Source organism: Pelophylax lessonae, assembly GCF_965119305.1.
Source record: "Pelophylax lessonae genome assembly, chromosome: 1".
Taxonomy (NCBI): domain Eukaryota; kingdom Metazoa; phylum Chordata; class Amphibia; order Anura; family Ranidae; genus Pelophylax; species Pelophylax lessonae.
This window is the reverse complement of record NC_138768.1, coordinates 735460683-735477346: the sequence shown is the minus strand read 5'-3', so window position 1 is coordinate 735477346 and position 16664 is coordinate 735460683. Positions and strand designations below refer to the sequence as shown.

At 43.2% G+C, this 16664-nt stretch overlaps 1 protein-coding gene across 2 annotated transcripts in view; it reads left to right on the top strand.

Moving 5' to 3' along the window:
* The window catches only part of CRACD (capping protein inhibiting regulator of actin dynamics), a 273094-nt gene extending 257133 nt beyond the window's left edge, over positions 1–15961 (top strand). For both annotated transcript variants that reach the window (XM_082264866.1, XM_082264865.1), the window contains 3 exons: positions 8910–9100; positions 11164–11317; positions 14190–15961. In XM_082264866.1, the coding sequence (XP_082120992.1) occupies positions 8910–9100; positions 11164–11317; positions 14190–14347 (503 nt within the window). In that variant the 3' untranslated portion in view covers positions 14348–15961. The remainder of the gene's footprint in view (positions 1–8909; positions 9101–11163; positions 11318–14189) is intronic.
* The last annotated feature ends 703 nt before the right edge of the window (positions 15962–16664 follow it).

Sequence of the window (16664 nt, the reverse complement as noted above, 5' to 3'; positions counted from 1 at the left end):
GCGTACATGCCCCCTTTCAATGCAGTGACCAGCATACATGCCCCCTTTCAATGCAGTGACCAGCGTACATGCCCCCTTTCAATGCAGTGACCAGCGTATATGCCCCCTTTCAATGTAGTTACCTGCGTACATGCCCCCTTTCAATGCAGTGACCAGCGTACATGCCCCCTTCAACGCAGTGACCAGTATACATGCCCCCTTTCAATGCAGTGACCAGCATACATGCCCCTTTCAATGCAGTGACCAGCATACATGCCCCCTTTCAATGTAGTGACCAGCGTACATGCCCCATTCAATGCAGTGACCAGCGTGCGTGCCCCCTTTCAATGTAGTGACAAGCGTACATGCCCCTTTCAGTGCAGAGACCAGCGTGCGTGCGTGCTCCCTTCAATGCAGTGTGCCCCCCCAGACCAGGGCACTTACCTGGAGCCCTGGAGCAGTCCCGGCGGCGGCTTCTCTTCAGTCCCCCGGCGGCACGTCTCCGCGAGTCCTCCCGCTCCCGCCTCCTCCTCGGCCAATGGCATGGGGTTTGCCTTGCGGCCAATCAGGAAGCGCGTATCGGACCCATTACCTTGTTGGCCAAGAGAAGGATCCGTGTGACAATATCGAATTTGTATTCGCTATTGTCACACAATGGGTGGGCTCGGGGCGCACTGCTGTCCACCCTTTGCATCGTCCTATTAGAGCCTCTGTCTCTAATCAGGTGATGCCAGAAAAAAAAAAGCCCCATTGAACTCCATGCGTCTGGCACCCCTGCATTTAGATTAGGGGGCCAGGCGCATGGATAAGGGGGCAGTGCCCCTGCGCCTGCAACGAACTGGCTGCCACTGTTGTAAAAGCTTAATAATGCGTTCTCTGAATTAAGGTAAAAAAACCTTCAATGATCAGCTCCCTTCAGCCCCCCTAAATACTTACCTGAGCCCAAACCTTGATCCAGTCCAGCACTGAGATCATCAGCACTGCTTCCTCTTTCCTCACAGGAAACAGAGGCAGCACCGAAGCCCATTGACCCCTGCTGCTGTCAATCAAATCCTGTGAGGAGGGAGCTGGGCCAAGCTACACTGTGTGTTTATTTAGGTGCCCATAGCCCAGCTTGGGATTGAGCCCACACAAGTGCCCCTATAACAAGCAGCTTGCTATGGGGGTGCTCGGAAGATAGGAGGAGCCGAGATCGCCAGTAGAGGACCCCAGAAAAGGAAGTTCGGACCAATTTGTGCAATATCATTGCACAGAGCAGGTAAGTATCTCATGTTTGTTATTTTAATTTAAAAAAAATATAACTTTGCAATCAATTTAATGTGTTTGTCCCTTTTGCAGTCCCCCGATCTTTCCTAAAACTTTCCTGTCTACCTATATCTGTTCCTGTTCTTATCTCAGTTCTGTTCTGTTCTAATCTCGGCTGCTATTCTCCATGCCTGAGACTTACTATCCCTACCTGTATCTGAATGTTACTGTATCATTTCTGTCTTTATCTGCCCCCATTATGGCTTCCCAATTGTCTTTCTGATTAAATGTTTGCGCTTACCTAAATGCCTCTAGCACTTAAAAAGTCATAATTACATTAAATTATGCTTTTTGATATTTGCATATATTTTTTAAATGGATTTAATGAAAATGAAAAATAATTCATAGGAAGCTGAATAAGAGCAAAATGACTTTGCATATTATTAATGTATGTGCATATATTATTGCACTTAGGTTTAGTGATATACAGTTTCCTAATTAAATAAAAGTTATAGCTCAGTTTCATGATTTCTGTTGTTTAATACTACAAAAGAGAACTGAAAATGGGATCCACTTATCATAATTGACCCCTTCATAAAGCTAATGACTCTTTTTTTGACTGCTGCTTTAATAATTATCTAAAATGAAACTGACAGCTGTAAACCATAGCATTGAGATATCAAAATTAAACTTCTGTAGGATGTTTAAATTCCACAGAGAAATAATAATTTAGCTTTTTATCTCGTCAATTAAAAAAAAAATAGGATTCTGAAGACAACTGGATTATTGGACATTGGAATACAGTATACCAGCGTTAGAAGCTTTAACCTCTCCTATATCCTGCATGCTCAGTTTTTACTAGTGTTCTTAGGAGAATGGTTATATCTCTCAACTCTACTAAATTCAATTCTTTAGTGGGTCTTCTTTAATCTACCACTGCTGGTTGAGTCAGACCGGGTTTCACTTCTGGGAGTCTTGCCAATGTAGGCATCGAGTGCGGTTTTATCTCAGCTGAAGTGCTCATTGATCCCCCTGCAACTACCGTGCCGAACCATGACTGGTCTACCGTTTTTTTGTATTCTAAAGTCCAGTTATCCCTTCAGAATTTTATGTCCCTCAATTGACTCCAAGGAAGGGATTGTAAAGTGGCTACAAAAATCACATTTAGCACTTGTTTCCTTTTCTGCTGTATTTCATAGTTATTTTACAGCTTATAAATTCGTATAGTGACCAGGGGTGCAATAAACACTACCTGAGGTTAATTGAAACTAAATGAATCTGAAGAGAGTGCCCAGCATTTACAGTATCTCACAAAAGTGAGTACAACCCTCACATGTTTTACTTTCAATACATTTTTATTTGGTTAAAGTGCAAAGGAAAAATACACAATAAAAGAGTGTGGAAGACATCCGTTGTGGAATACATTAATACAAATCAGAAAACAGAACTAGTGACACAGTCTCCGAAGGAACGCATAACAGCGATCAGCAGTTCTAAGCTATACATTGCTTTCTACGTCCCTGACCGAGGCGGCCCGGGCCAGGCCCGGACCCGCCCCCCGGCGCCCCGCAAGGGAACACACTGCGCCGAGTGGAAGGGAGCGGCCGTCCAGACCCCAACCCACCGCCAACCCCTGGCTCCGGGACATCCGTGCAACCTCAGTAATGCACCAATTTAAAGTACAACAATGCATAACAATATAGCCGCACTAGGTGGCGCTGTCAAACCCAATGGGATCCCAAGGGGACCGCGTCAGTTAAAGTATAGATCAGCAGAGATACAGAAAAGAAAAGAGAGAAATAGAAAGGGAAGAGAAGAAAGTCTGAGGGAGAAGGGAGGGAAAGGAGGAAGTAGAGAAAGGGATAGGGTACAGGAGCAAGGAAAGATTGGTGTCCAGGCCCACCTCAAGGAAACCAAAATAGGTATTACTGGGGTCCCGCCAGATATCTCATCCAGGGGTCCCAGGTCTTCTCAAAGAGGGGTAACTTGTCCTGGAGGATAGCCACCATTCGTTCATTTACCATAATCCAGGTTAACTTAGCTTTGAGCAGCTCTAGCAATATCACCGGGGATCGCCAGGAACGAGCTATGGTGATCTTGGCCGCTGTAAAGATAAGAGCGACCAAACGTTTAGTGTGTTTAGGGGCCAGTTCTATCGGTTTGCTCAAAAGCGCTTGGGCAGGGGATTTAGTCAGGTTAATGCCAGTGATTGAATATATAAAATTATATACCCGGATCCAGAATCTGCGGACCTTGGGGCAGGTCCAAATATGCATGATCGTGCCAGACTGACCGCAGCCTCGGAAGCACAACGGAGAGGCCTCCCGGACCGCCGCTGCCAGCCTGACAGGGACCATGTACCATCTCAGAAGAACCTTATAATTGGCTTCTATCAGGCAAGTATTGATCAGGGATTTCAAATTCAGTAGCGCCAACTTGTTCCATTCAGCCCTATCCATCTTCTCCCCCAGGTTTGCTTCCCACCAGGTCATATATGGCAATTTAACATCGTCATCATGTAATACGGTATATATCGTGGAAATATAACCCGTCTGTTTATCAATATTATTACAGAGATACTCCATAGGAGTCGAAGTAGTTACATCACAGAGGCTCTTTAGAGAGGAAACATAGTGAGAGATCTGAGTATAACAAAAAATCTCACCCTCTGGGAGAGAGTATTTGTCTTTCAATACGGTTCTGAGGGAAAATACCCCTACTATCACATAAGTCTGCTAAGCAGAGAAAACCTTTATTAGTCCACCAAGTGAAGGCGAGAGGACAGAGGCCCGGGGGGAATCGTGGATTGTCCAGTAAAGGCGCCAGTGGAGTGTGGGGAGACCTGAAGCCGTGTCGTTTCGCCAGTCTGTCCCATATCCCCAAGGACAGGGACCCCTCACATTTTTTAAAATATTTTATTATATCTTTTCATGTGACAACACTGAAGAAATGACACTTTGCTACAATGTAAAGTAGTGAGTGTACAGCTTGTATAAATAGTGTAAATGTGCTGTCCCCCCAAAATAACTCAACACACAGCCATTAATTTCTAAATCTCTGGCAATAAAAGTGAGTACACCCCTAAGTGACAATGTCCAAATTGGACCCAAAGTGTGAATAATTTATGTGGCCACCATTATTTTTCAGCCTTAACCCTCTTGGGCATGGAGTTCACCAGAGCTTCACAGGTTGCCACTGGAGTCTTCTTCCTCTACTCCTTGATGACATCATGGAGCTGGTGGATGTTAGAGACCTTGTGCTCCTCCACCTTCTGTTTGAGGATGACCCACAGATGCTCAATAGGGTTTAGGTTTTGAGACATAAAAATAATAAATAACTGGCGCACCACGGGGAGAAACAGTATCACCAAAAGACTATACCGATAATACTGGACACATACTGATGAACTAGTGAAAAGGACAATCAATGTGATATAACAAGTCCATATGTGACACAGTCCATAAAAAATTCCAATGTGCACTCCTTAGGCAGCTCTAGTGACAAGGTAGAAGTTTTGCTTGTTGCCAACTGAAAAGAAACACAGGCGCCACTCTAAGTGCAGTAGCTGGAATTTTATCAAAAGGATGCAACTGAATGTGGGGTACTCACAAGGGTAATAAGTAATCAAGCACATCAGAGAATGCTCCGGTGGAGAGTCAGGATGGCCAGAGCGGTAGCACTCTGATGTGCTTGATTACTTATTACCCTTGTGAGTACCCCACATTCAGTTGCATCCTTTTAATAAAATTCCAGCTACTGCACTTAGAGTGGCGCCTGTGTTTCTTTTCAGGTTTTGAGACATGCTTGGCTAGTCCATCACCTTTACCCTCAGCTTCTTTAGCAAGGCAGTGGACGTCTTGGAGGTGTGTTTGGGGTCGTTATCATGTTGGAATACTGCCCTGCGTCCTTCTCTCCGAAGGAAGGGGATCATGCTCTGCTTCAGTATGTCACAGTACATGTTGGCATTCATGGTTCCCTCAATGAACCGTAGCTTCCCAGTGCCGGCAGCACTCATGCAGCCCCAGACAATGACACTCCCACCACCATGCTTGAGTGTAGGCAAGACACACTTGTTTTTGTACTCCTCACCTGGTTGCCGCCACACAAGCTTGACACTATCTGAACCTAATAAATTTATCTTGGTCTCATCAGACCACAGGACATGGTTCCAGTAATCCATGTCCTTAGTCTGCTTGTCGTAAGCAAATTGTTTGCGGGCTTTCTTGTGCATCTCCTTTAGAAGAGCTTCCTTCTGGGACGACAACTATGCAAACCAATTTGATGCAGTGTGTGGCGTATGTTCTGAGCAGTGATAGGCTGACCCCCCACCCCTTCAACCTCTGCAGCAATGCTGGCAGCACTTATACGTTTATTTCCCAAAGACAACCTCTGGATTTGACGCTGAGCATGTGCACTCAACCTCTTTGGTCCACCATGGCGAAGCCTGTTCTAAGTGGAACCTGTCCTGTTCAACTGCTGTATGGTCTTGGCCACCATGCTGCAGCTCAGTTTCAGAGTCTTGACAATCTTCTTATAGCCTAGGCCATCTTTATGTAGAGCAACAATTCTTTTTTTCATATCCTCATAGAGTTCTTTGCCATGAGGTGCCATGTTGAACTTCCAGAGACCAGTATGAGACAGTGAGAACGATAACACCAAATTTAACACACCTGCTCCCCATTCACACCTGAGACCTTGTAACACTAATGAGTCACATGACAATGGGGAGTGAAAATGGCTAATAGGGCCCAATTTGGACATGTTCACTTAGGGGTGTACTCACTTATGTTGCCAGAGATTTAAACATTAACCGCTTGCCGACTGCTCGCCGCAGTTTTACTGCGGCAGGCTGGCTCGGCTGCCCGACTTGACATAGGAGTACGTCGGCTCGTAGGAGCGATCCTGGGGTGGCACACTCCCGCCCCCACTAGGCAGCAGGGATCCCGATGCACGGAACCGGCGGCACTGATTGGCACCGGCGATCGCTCCCCGCTGAGAGAGAAGAACGGTCAGCTGTTGTAAACACTGCCGGCCGTTCTTCTCTCTGAAATGATCACAGAGTGCCTGTGATCCTACTATATAGGGTCACAGGTCTCTATGGTCATTTCACAAGCCCCTCCCCCCACAGTTAGTAAACACTCTCCTAGATGCACATTATACCCTTTGATCACCCACTAGGTTAACACCTTCTATGCCAATGTCATTATTACAGTAACAGTGCTGATTTTTAGCACTGATTACTGTAGTATTGTCACTGGTTCCCCCAAAAGTGTAAAAAATGTGAGTCAGGGGGTCCAATCAGTCAGCCGCAATGTCGCAGTCCCGCTAAAAAACACAGATTGCCGCCATTTCTAGTAAAAATAAATTTAAAAAGAATTACATAAATCTTTCCCCTAGTTTGTTGACGCAATAACTTTTGCCCAAACCAATCAAAATACGCTTATTGTGATTTATTTTTTACTAAAAATATGTAGCAGAATACAAATTGGCCTAAAAGGTTGAAAATTTTTGATTTTCACATTTTTTTGGGGGGGAATGTTATATACTGTAGCAGAATGTGAAAAATATTGTTTTTTTGTTCAGAATATACGCTCTTTTTTTGTTTATAGCGTAAAAAATAAAAATCGCATAGGTGATCAAATACCACCAAAGAAAGCTCTATTTGTGGGGAAAAAAAAGGACATCAAATTTTATTTAGGTAAAGCATCGCACGACCGCGTAATTGTCCGTTAAAGTAACACAGCGCCGAATCGCAAAAAATGGCCTGGTCATTAAGGGGGAAAATCCTTCTGGTCCAGAAATAGTTAATGGCAGAGATGTATAGTAACTAAGTAGAACTACTTCACTACTGAACTTAAGTACCGAAAGGCGGTATCTGTACTTTCCTAGAGTAGAATTTTTTTCTCCTACTTCCACTTTTACTTCACTACATTTTTTCAATGATTTTAATACTTCTACTCCAATATTTTTATTTTGTGCTGCATAGTTACTCGTTACTATTATAAAAATTATCACTGCCAGAACAGTAGATGGCAGGTTTCATGAAGCTGAAAACATGTGTATTATCAGCGCATACGAAAATAAATGCTACTGTATGTATAAATAAAAGCTGCATTTGAAATAATAAAAAACAATATGATGTTCAAACTTTTGACTTCTTTCTTGAATAACTACATAACACAGTACTTGTACTTTTACTTTCAGTACTTGAGTAGCAATTTTTTTTCAAAACTACTGGTACTTTTACTTTCAGTACTTGAGTAGCAAAATTTAAAAAAAACTACCTGCAATACTTAAGTACAAAAAATGTTGACTACTTTAGTACTTCTACTCAAGTCACTTTTTGATCGAGCACTTCCACTTCTACTCAAGTCACTTTTTGATTGAGCACTTGTACTTTTACTCAAGTATGGGTTTCGATTACTTTATACAACTCTGGTTAATGGCTGTGTGTTGAGTTATTTTGAGGGGACAGCAAATTTGCACTGTTGTACACTCACTACTTTACATTGTAGCAAAGTGTCATTTCTTCAGTGTTGTCACATGAAAAGATATAATAAAATATTTAAAAAAATGTGAGGGGTGTTCTCATCTTTCTGAGATACTGTATGTAGACTGAAGTGGTTGTAAACGATCACCTTGTAAAAAAAAAACCCATTCAGTTTGAAATAGAAATGAAAGGCAAAACCTTTGCGTATAGATTTTGAAAAAGCATTATAAATACCTTTTTTTCCCTTTTTTATAAGTGATCCCATTCACTTTGTTCTCAGCTGCACAAGAGCTGGGTGGAGGAGAAGCAGCAGGACAATGAGCTTCCCAGAAGCTGTGTGGGGAAGGAGTGTCAGGGCAAGTCTAATCATTGGAGGAGAGCTAGCTGAGTTCCCAGCATAGCTAGAAAACTGAACGCTATATTTTTTCCTGTTTAGTGTGGTCAGTTTTCAAAAGGAAAGCAGAGGGACTGGCAGAGGAATTTCACACAAAGGAAGTAATACAAAAAAAAACAGGATACTTTTTCATACACGTACATGGTACAACAGGCACATATCAGGAATATGAAATGTTTGGGTAACAAATGCTTTAAGTTCAAGTTAATTGAGAGTAGTGGGCCTGCCCCAATGACGACAATAAGGAACTTGCACAGAACATGGACAAGCTAAACAGCAAGAGCTTCCATAGGAAGATATTGACAAGTTAACTGCAAATCAGTGGATATATGTAGATTAACATACTGTTTCCCACATAGGTTTCTCTAGTTATTGTTTACCCTAGATAGATTGTTTGAGGATAAAAGTTAATGTATCTTTATAAAAAGTTACATTGAAGTTAAAGAGAAAAGTGAACATGTCATAAGTCCAAAGACGTCAAACTTCCTCTGCATATCTATCTCCCTGAGCACTCTGTGAGCTCCGAAAACTGGTGTGGCCAGTATGTAGATGGTGGTTTCCAGTTCTGAAGTTGTTCTGTAAAGGCACATGCTACAGGACAGCCAAGGTAGAACCCTTTTTGAAGTTGGAACTCAATATGTGCATACTGAGCACCCCACTTTCAGGGGCTCAGTAATTAAGATGCCTGTTTCCTCCCTAACTCTTTATACCAACCAAGTACTTTAATTATAAAACAGGTTTATTGTAACAGAAAATGTCAATAACCCAATGAAATATGTTCCGTTCTATTTCTTTTAACAGACAGGCCTGTTCTCCAGAGTCGACATTCTTTAGATGGCTCCAGGTTGATGGAGAAAGTTGAGCCTGCTCAGCCTCAATGGATTACACTCGCTCTACAGAAACAGAAAGGATTTCGGGAGCAGCAAGCGTCCAGGGAAGAGAGGCGGCAAGTCAGAGAGGCTAAACAAGTAGACAAATTGGCAAAAGAAAATGTAAATGAATGCATTTGGTTGAAAATATACAGTCTACCAAACTACAGCCTTAAATAGTTTTGTGTATACAGTACAAAGGAGTGGTTAATACCTCTTTCATGAAGGGGATATTTCTATACATAGTTTGCAGTTCTGCAGGATCCTATGTTACCTGCATCACTGTAAATCAGGATTACCACACTGGTGAGATTTTCTTACCTTCTCCTCCACCTTCCTGTATGCTGCCTACACCCTCTCCCCCACACTTTCTCTACTGCTTGAAACATGGTAATTAGCACCATGGAGAAATGCAATGGAGAATGACATTGTGCGGTGCATCACCCTGTGTCAGGAAGAGGGTGCTGATAGACAGGCTTAATGGAGGAGGAAAGATTAGGTAACACAGGAACCTGCCAGTTCTGAATATTATTATGTCTGTCTGGCTGTATAGTGTGTTGGGTGTGTGAATGAAAAGAATGGCTATAATGAGTTTGGTTTATACTTGGAAGCAATTCAGCAAGGCAGACTCAGAAGCAAGGCAGCAAAATTGCTTTCATTTGGGATCTATATTTAAAGTTAGCTTTCCATCTGTTTGAGATTTATTCCCACTGACTTATATGGAGGAATAAAAGCAAGGAAGTGCAATGCATGGCAAAATTAACTAGAAATTCAGGTGAACACTGCTCCATTCTAAATTCAGATACCGCATTTGAAATCTCTTGGATTAGTTTCATTGGATAAAATGTTCAACAGTAGTTCTGTCTTAAAGCCCAAATTCAGGATTTTTTTATATTTTTAGAATAAAATGCCCAGTTGTCAGGTCACCTGTGGCCAGGTGACAAGTGCACCCTGTTGGAGGCAGGGGTGCACCGCAAGGTAGTGAACCCAATAACGGACTGCTGCGGATGGACAGAAATGTGAGCCCAAGATTCCCCAGGATGCAGAGCCTAAGACCCAGCAGGTGTTCACCAGAGCCTCTAGTGGTAAGGGTGGACTTAGCTGCAGCTGGGCCCAGGTCACGGCCCCTGGGGTCCCCCGGGTCACGCTCCGTTGGGAGAGAGGGGAAGCAGCCACTCAGAACACAAGGGATAGTGATGGGTAAGCCGAGGTCGGGGTAACAGGCAGACGAGGGTAACCAAGGGACAGGCCAAAGATCAGGGTCACAGGCAAACAGGAGTAGTCAGAGACAAGCCAAAGTCGGTACACAGAAAGGTAGATCAAGCACACGGCAGACAGGAAACAACTAACAAACACTGTTGAACAGCAAAGCAGACCTGCAGTGCGCTGGTTAATATAGACTTCCTGGAATGGCCTGGGGTGGAGCCAAACAGGGAAGAGAGATGATAAAAGCAGCCAGAAGGAAGAGTCTGGCCTCTACTGCAGACATGAGGAAAAGGTAAGCTACCAGACACTATTACATGTCCATGACACCTGTATAGTTAAAAAAAAAAACAAACAAAAAAAAACCAGCCTTTTTTTGCAATATTCGCCTCTTTTCCCCACTAGTAACATTCGTCTTCCAGGTTGAATAATGCCATTCAACCCACCTCCTGTGAACCCATATCATCATAGACATACACCCTGAGCTCAAAATATTACTGCACAGAACAGCTCTCAGACTAAAGGAGGAAAGACCAATGATGTCAGGCAACTGTCCAGAAGCTCCATTTAAATTACATATAAAGGGATTTTCTTTACACATAGGTGCAGGGGGCTTTAGGCAGAGGTGGTGAGCTCAGAAGTTAGAGTTGGGTTTTAAGGGCTAGTGGTGTCTGTGGGCTGCATCTGACAAGCGTTCCTGAAGCAAACTACATATATACAGTTAAAAGAAGAGCCTGTTGTTTAAGAAGTAGGGTTGAAGTAACATTCCTAAAAAAAAAGCACAAGCCTCATAACATTGTCATGAACTGGATGCCATTGTAGTATCATGTGTCCTAGTAATGTAATTTATTTCTTGTGAATTGACTGACATTACTGTCAACTTTTAGACAAATATTATGTTCAGGCACAAAATAGCTTCTTCCAGTACACTGATGACATTTATACCTATATTTTATTGTTTTTTGTTCATCATTTAATGGCAGCCATCCACTATTCACACTGGAGAATACCGAGGCAGAAGTGGCTCACTCCAGAAACCACTACCACAGGAAGAGAAGAAAGGTGACACAGTGGTGACCAGACTACAGCGCAGAGAACAGCTGCAGAAATCCAACACTCTTCCAACATCTGTCACAGGTACTTCTCAGGGAAGACAGAAACTTGGAATGGGGAGACAACTCCAGCATTACCCGAGTAGTTGTTTCTGCTGATGGAAAATATGCAGTGTAAATAGAGTTTGGCATTTCCATGTTTTGTAGTGTTACAACCTGGAATGAAAATAGATTTGATCTTTCACCATTTGTCTTACACGACGCATTAATGTCAGCTGTTTTCTCTTTCTATGTCCCCATTGGAATGGTTTGTCCTCACTTTCTATTGTGTTACTAAGACAGAAAGAAATGGGATTCTCCTAATTAGACAAAGTTCATAAAGTGTGTGAAAGGGTTAGAACCTCTCAGGCTTTTATTGCTGTCTGAATGCCCACTGGGATTTCAATTCTTTCTGTTTTGTATTGAGGACAGGAGGTGAAAGGAGACACTGGAAAATGAGGACATGTAAAGCAATAAAAAAAACTTGACAGAGATTCTAAGCCTTATATATTTTACTCAAATTTGGGGGAAAGCTCCCCAAAGGGGACACTGACTACAAAAATACGTTCTGTCCCTTATGTTCACCTTCCAAAATACAGAAGGTTTGGATAGAGTTAGGCATTTTAGAAAAAGGGTGACAACTGAAGTCCTGCCTTGGATAAAATGAAAGAACAGGCCGCTTCTCCTGATTACAGAAACTTACTGCAACTCATTAGCCTTCAGTTTTCATTGTTCTTAGATTTTTAAAAACTCACCTTGAGTTTTGCACCTTAAGGTTGATTTACTAAAGGCAAATATACTGTACACTGCAAGTACAGTTGCACCAGATCTGAGGGGAAGCTCTGAAATGAAGGGAAGGTCTGCTGATTTCGATCATAAAATTATGGGCAAGAAAAAATGCTGTTTTTATTTTCCTTGGATGTGATTGGGTATTCTTTACAAAGTGAAGTTTTACCTAAGCTCTGGAGCAACTACACTCGTAGTGCACCATATATTTGCCTTTAGTAATTCAACCCTATTAAGTGTAGCAACATGAAATGAACTCCGCCATCTATTGCCTCCTTTACAACAGTGGAAACTTAGAACCCTGTAGGTTGTCTAAGGACCTTAATCCTTTTTAAGTCTCTAAGTCACCAGCATATAAGTAGTACGAAGAATATGTGATCTCACCTCATTTGCTGCCATGTGATATACAGGGAAAAATTGGAGAGAGCTGTAAACAGTGGCGAAACTACCAAGGTTGCATCAGTCACACTTGCGACTGGGCCCTGGAGTTCCGCCTCTGTGGGGGGGGCCCGCCCCCGCCGCTTCTAGGCAATGATAGGGGGAATATGTCACGGACATAGTTGTACACTGTGGGCGCCACCCACCACCGCCGTTAATTGCAGGCATCATGTCAGTCGGGCCATTAAACACTCTACTACTGGCATGCACAGCGCTCCGCCCATTCCTCCAAGCAGATCAATGTCGGGTGGAGGAGAAAGTCAGCTGATCAGCTGATGGGCCAGTAGAGTGAAGGGGGAGGAGATCTCCCATGCGTGAGCCAATGTGAAGACAGAGTCCCAATTTAGGGAGAGCTGCGACTGGAGGCACTGTGAAGCCAAGCTGAGAGCGCTAAGCAAGGAGAGGGATTGGCTGACACCGAGAACAGATGGGTGCCAGTGTCACCATCCCATCCCCTTCACCATCCCCATGCCCCTGATCCTATCCCTCCACCACCGTCCCATCCCCCCCATGATCCCTCTGCCACTGATCCCATCCCCCACCACCATCCCTCTGCTACTGATCCTATCCCTCCACCACCATCCCTCTGCCACTGATCCCACCCCCCCACCACCGTCCCATCCCCCCCACGATCCCTCTGCCACTGATCCCATCCCCCACCACCATCCCTCTGCTACTGATCCTATCCCTCCACCACCATCCCTCTGCCACTGATCCCACCCCCCCCCACCACCACTTTCCCTCTGCCACTGATTCCCCCCCACCCACTGCCATTGATTCCATTCCCCTGCCACTTATCCCATCCCTCCCTCCCACCACTTATCCCATCCCTCCCTCCCACCACCACCACTGATCCTATCCTCCCCACCACCACCACCGCCACTGATACCATTCCCCCCACCACCGCCACTGATCCCATCCCCCCTACAACCACTACTGCCACTGATCCCAAGGGGGCACTAAGGAGGATGTAAGGGGCACTCTGCAGGTACTGTTTTAGTACCTCCAGAGTGCCCCCTTATATCTTCCACAGTGCTCCCTTTCATTCTTCAAAATGCCCACTAGTAATAGTAAAGTCAGTGGCAGAACTACCAGGGTCATAAAGTTTGCATTTGTGACTAGGCCCTGGTGTTCCACCACCATGTGGGGGCCTCAAGACAGCAGGAGGGGGCCCACTGCAAAACATAAGAAAGGCCCCTGGGATGGGGTTGGGGGGGGGGCCTTCATGGTTTCTTGCACCTGGGGCCCTTAAGGTTGTAGTTACGCCTCTGGCCGTAAATATGTACCGTCTGATAACAAATAGGTTGTGCAGATGTCTTCAAAAGGTCTCTTTTGCCCTCCTGAACAGCCCTATGCAGTTGACTACTTACCTCTTAACAGTCAATCTCCAAGTCCTAATAGTGCTACCTACTGCAATGTTAGTTGCTTTTTGTTCCTGATGCTTCTGTACTGCATATCTGATGTTATACTATAGACTACCTGGTGGTACACTGCAACATGGCGATCAATGTATTGGCTGTTCAAAGTAACTCTTCTGCTAAGGGTGCTCATGAGGGGGAGAGCGGGTATTTTGACAACAGGGGCATGGAAGTGCACCTGTCCTTAAAACCATAAAGAAAACATGAAGTAGGTGACTATTGCATATTTATTTATGTACAAATCCAATATGTTAACTCATTTATTCTCTTCAACAGTAGAGATTACAGAGACCGTCCCAGTAACTCTTGCAAAGGACCTCCCGAAGAGATTCTCCACTCCTGATGCCTCTCCAGTGTCCTCTGAGCCAGCATGGTTGGCACTAGCCAAGAGGAAATCAAAAGCATGGAGCGACTGTCCACAAATTATCAAGTAGATCACCTGTACTAGATGCATAGACTTTTAGATGTCCTTATATTTTCTCTGTGTTCCACTATATGGTTGATAGACATGCACAGTGACGGAAGTTCTTTGAAGTTCTACTCAAGAACTATTAACATAGTATTTATTATTTTGGTTAAATGTAAACAAGTAAATAACCCCTGGACTGAGTTTATGATATTGGTAAGTGGAGAAATGTATCTTCTATAGGGCTATGAAATTACATCCTGGGCAAATAACCATACAATGGAATCAATGAACAGATCTCACTATGCCTCTGACTCCACACAGAAATATACTGCCTTCAGGTACCCTTTTGGCTTGTGTATATTGCTGAATATAGGAAAATGATACAGATTAGTTTGTATCATTGCTGAAAAATAGGTGTAAACAACTGCACAAAATGATGTCTTCTATGGACCAATATGGCCAATACAGTTTTGCACTTTTTTCTTTATACTGCGTTAAAATTTTGCACAGAATGGTTTTATGTGCCTCTCCTACATTGCTGTTGACTAGAAGGTGGGTTTATAATATTGTTTCCAGTCACTGTTGGACTGACCATTAAACCTACCAAAAGATGTGGGCTTAACCCTAAGAAAACCTTTCAGCATGTCTGACACCATTAAAAGAGAAAAACAGATTAAAAGCCTTCCAATGTCCAGTAATACTAATTAATGCATTTGTAAATAATACACCATTATGTATTTGTGATGTTAATATATTTTGCAAAACACATTTATATTTTATTTTATTTTGATCTTCTTTGGGCTACCGGGTCTATGCTGCCTATACGGCTTTAAGTTTTCAGCTCATTAGGTGAAGATGCCAACAAATTAGCACTTCATCAGAAAGGGACAATCCCATTTCTTAGGCAAAACAAAATCCTTAAAGTTAACTTGTTAGAATAAAAATATGGGATCCACCAATGCTCTTTTTTACACCCTGGCTTCGCTACCTAGTTAGCCTCAGACCTGGAACTTGTTGGGCTTTTTTAGACTTCCATGGCAGCGTGCTTGTTTCAGGTAAGTGACGCACTAGTTCTTGATGCCAGGAAGAAAGTGACAGCCCAACAGCCTTCACTTTTTAAAAGCAGGTCAAAATGGCAGCTCCAGTTACCTTTTAAATTAATACATACCCTAGATATGCAGTAAAAGTGGGTATTGCATACATTCAAGGTATGAACAGTCTGCATGAACAAGCCAATGGCATGAGTAAATACTTTTCTTTCTCCATTTCTTTGTGGTATGCACTGACATGGGACTGATTGAAAGTGTTAACTGCGGTTGGGACTCCCATCACGAAAAACAACAGTGGTAGTCATATGCTATTATATTTAGAGAGTATTTTGTGTACAAGCGTGTGTGTAAAATAGCTGTTGGTTTTACAGGTGTGCCTTCGGTCTGGCTGTTCAGGGCAGTCATATAGCAGGGCTATCTTTAATTTCTCAGGATAATAGAAGTGACTGTACAGTCCCAGCACAGAACACAAGCAAGAGCTATTGCATTTAGGTTCAGTGTAATATTAATTGATTGGGTAAACCTCTTGTCCAATCATGTTTCAGCTTCACTGTAAATAAGTCTGGCTGAAATATGTAAGTAAATACATATTCGCCAGCACACCAAGGATCTTGCAAAAGCAGTCCAAAAAACTTTATTCAAGATATGATCACATCAAAAAATAGTGCAACGTTTCGGAGGCGCACAGGACCCCTTCATCAGGCATGTGGCTGAAATATGTAACACAATGCTTAATGGCCTTAGAAATCAAGGATATGCATAGTAACAAAACATGGCTGTATCATATTATTTATAATGAAACTAAATACCCAAGTTTTTAGGCTGTTCCCCCAACTTCAAAGTGATTTTTTTAAATTAGGAAATTGTACTTAGGTACCATTATAAGGAACATTTTACTACTTTAAATACATGCTAATGAAATTTAAAAATGTAGAAGTAATTTTTTTCATGGAAACAAATATAGGTGTAGACATTTTAGGAACAGATTTCTGTTGTTCCTGATACATTTACCATGTGAATCAGGATCCCAGAACTCACCAATCCCATTTTACTCCATTCCTCCTTGGATGCATTAGAGCAGTGGTCCTCAACCCTGGCCCTCAGGGCCCACTAACAGGCCAGGTTTGCAAGATAACTGAAATACATCCCAGGTGATCGAATTTGCTGCTCAATGATTGCAGTACTCTAGTCTGCTTCTCCTCAAGGTAATACTTAAAATCTGGCCTGTTAGTGGGCCCTGAGGACTGGAGTTGAGGACCACTGCATTAGAGTACCAGAGCAGGACTGTTTCTC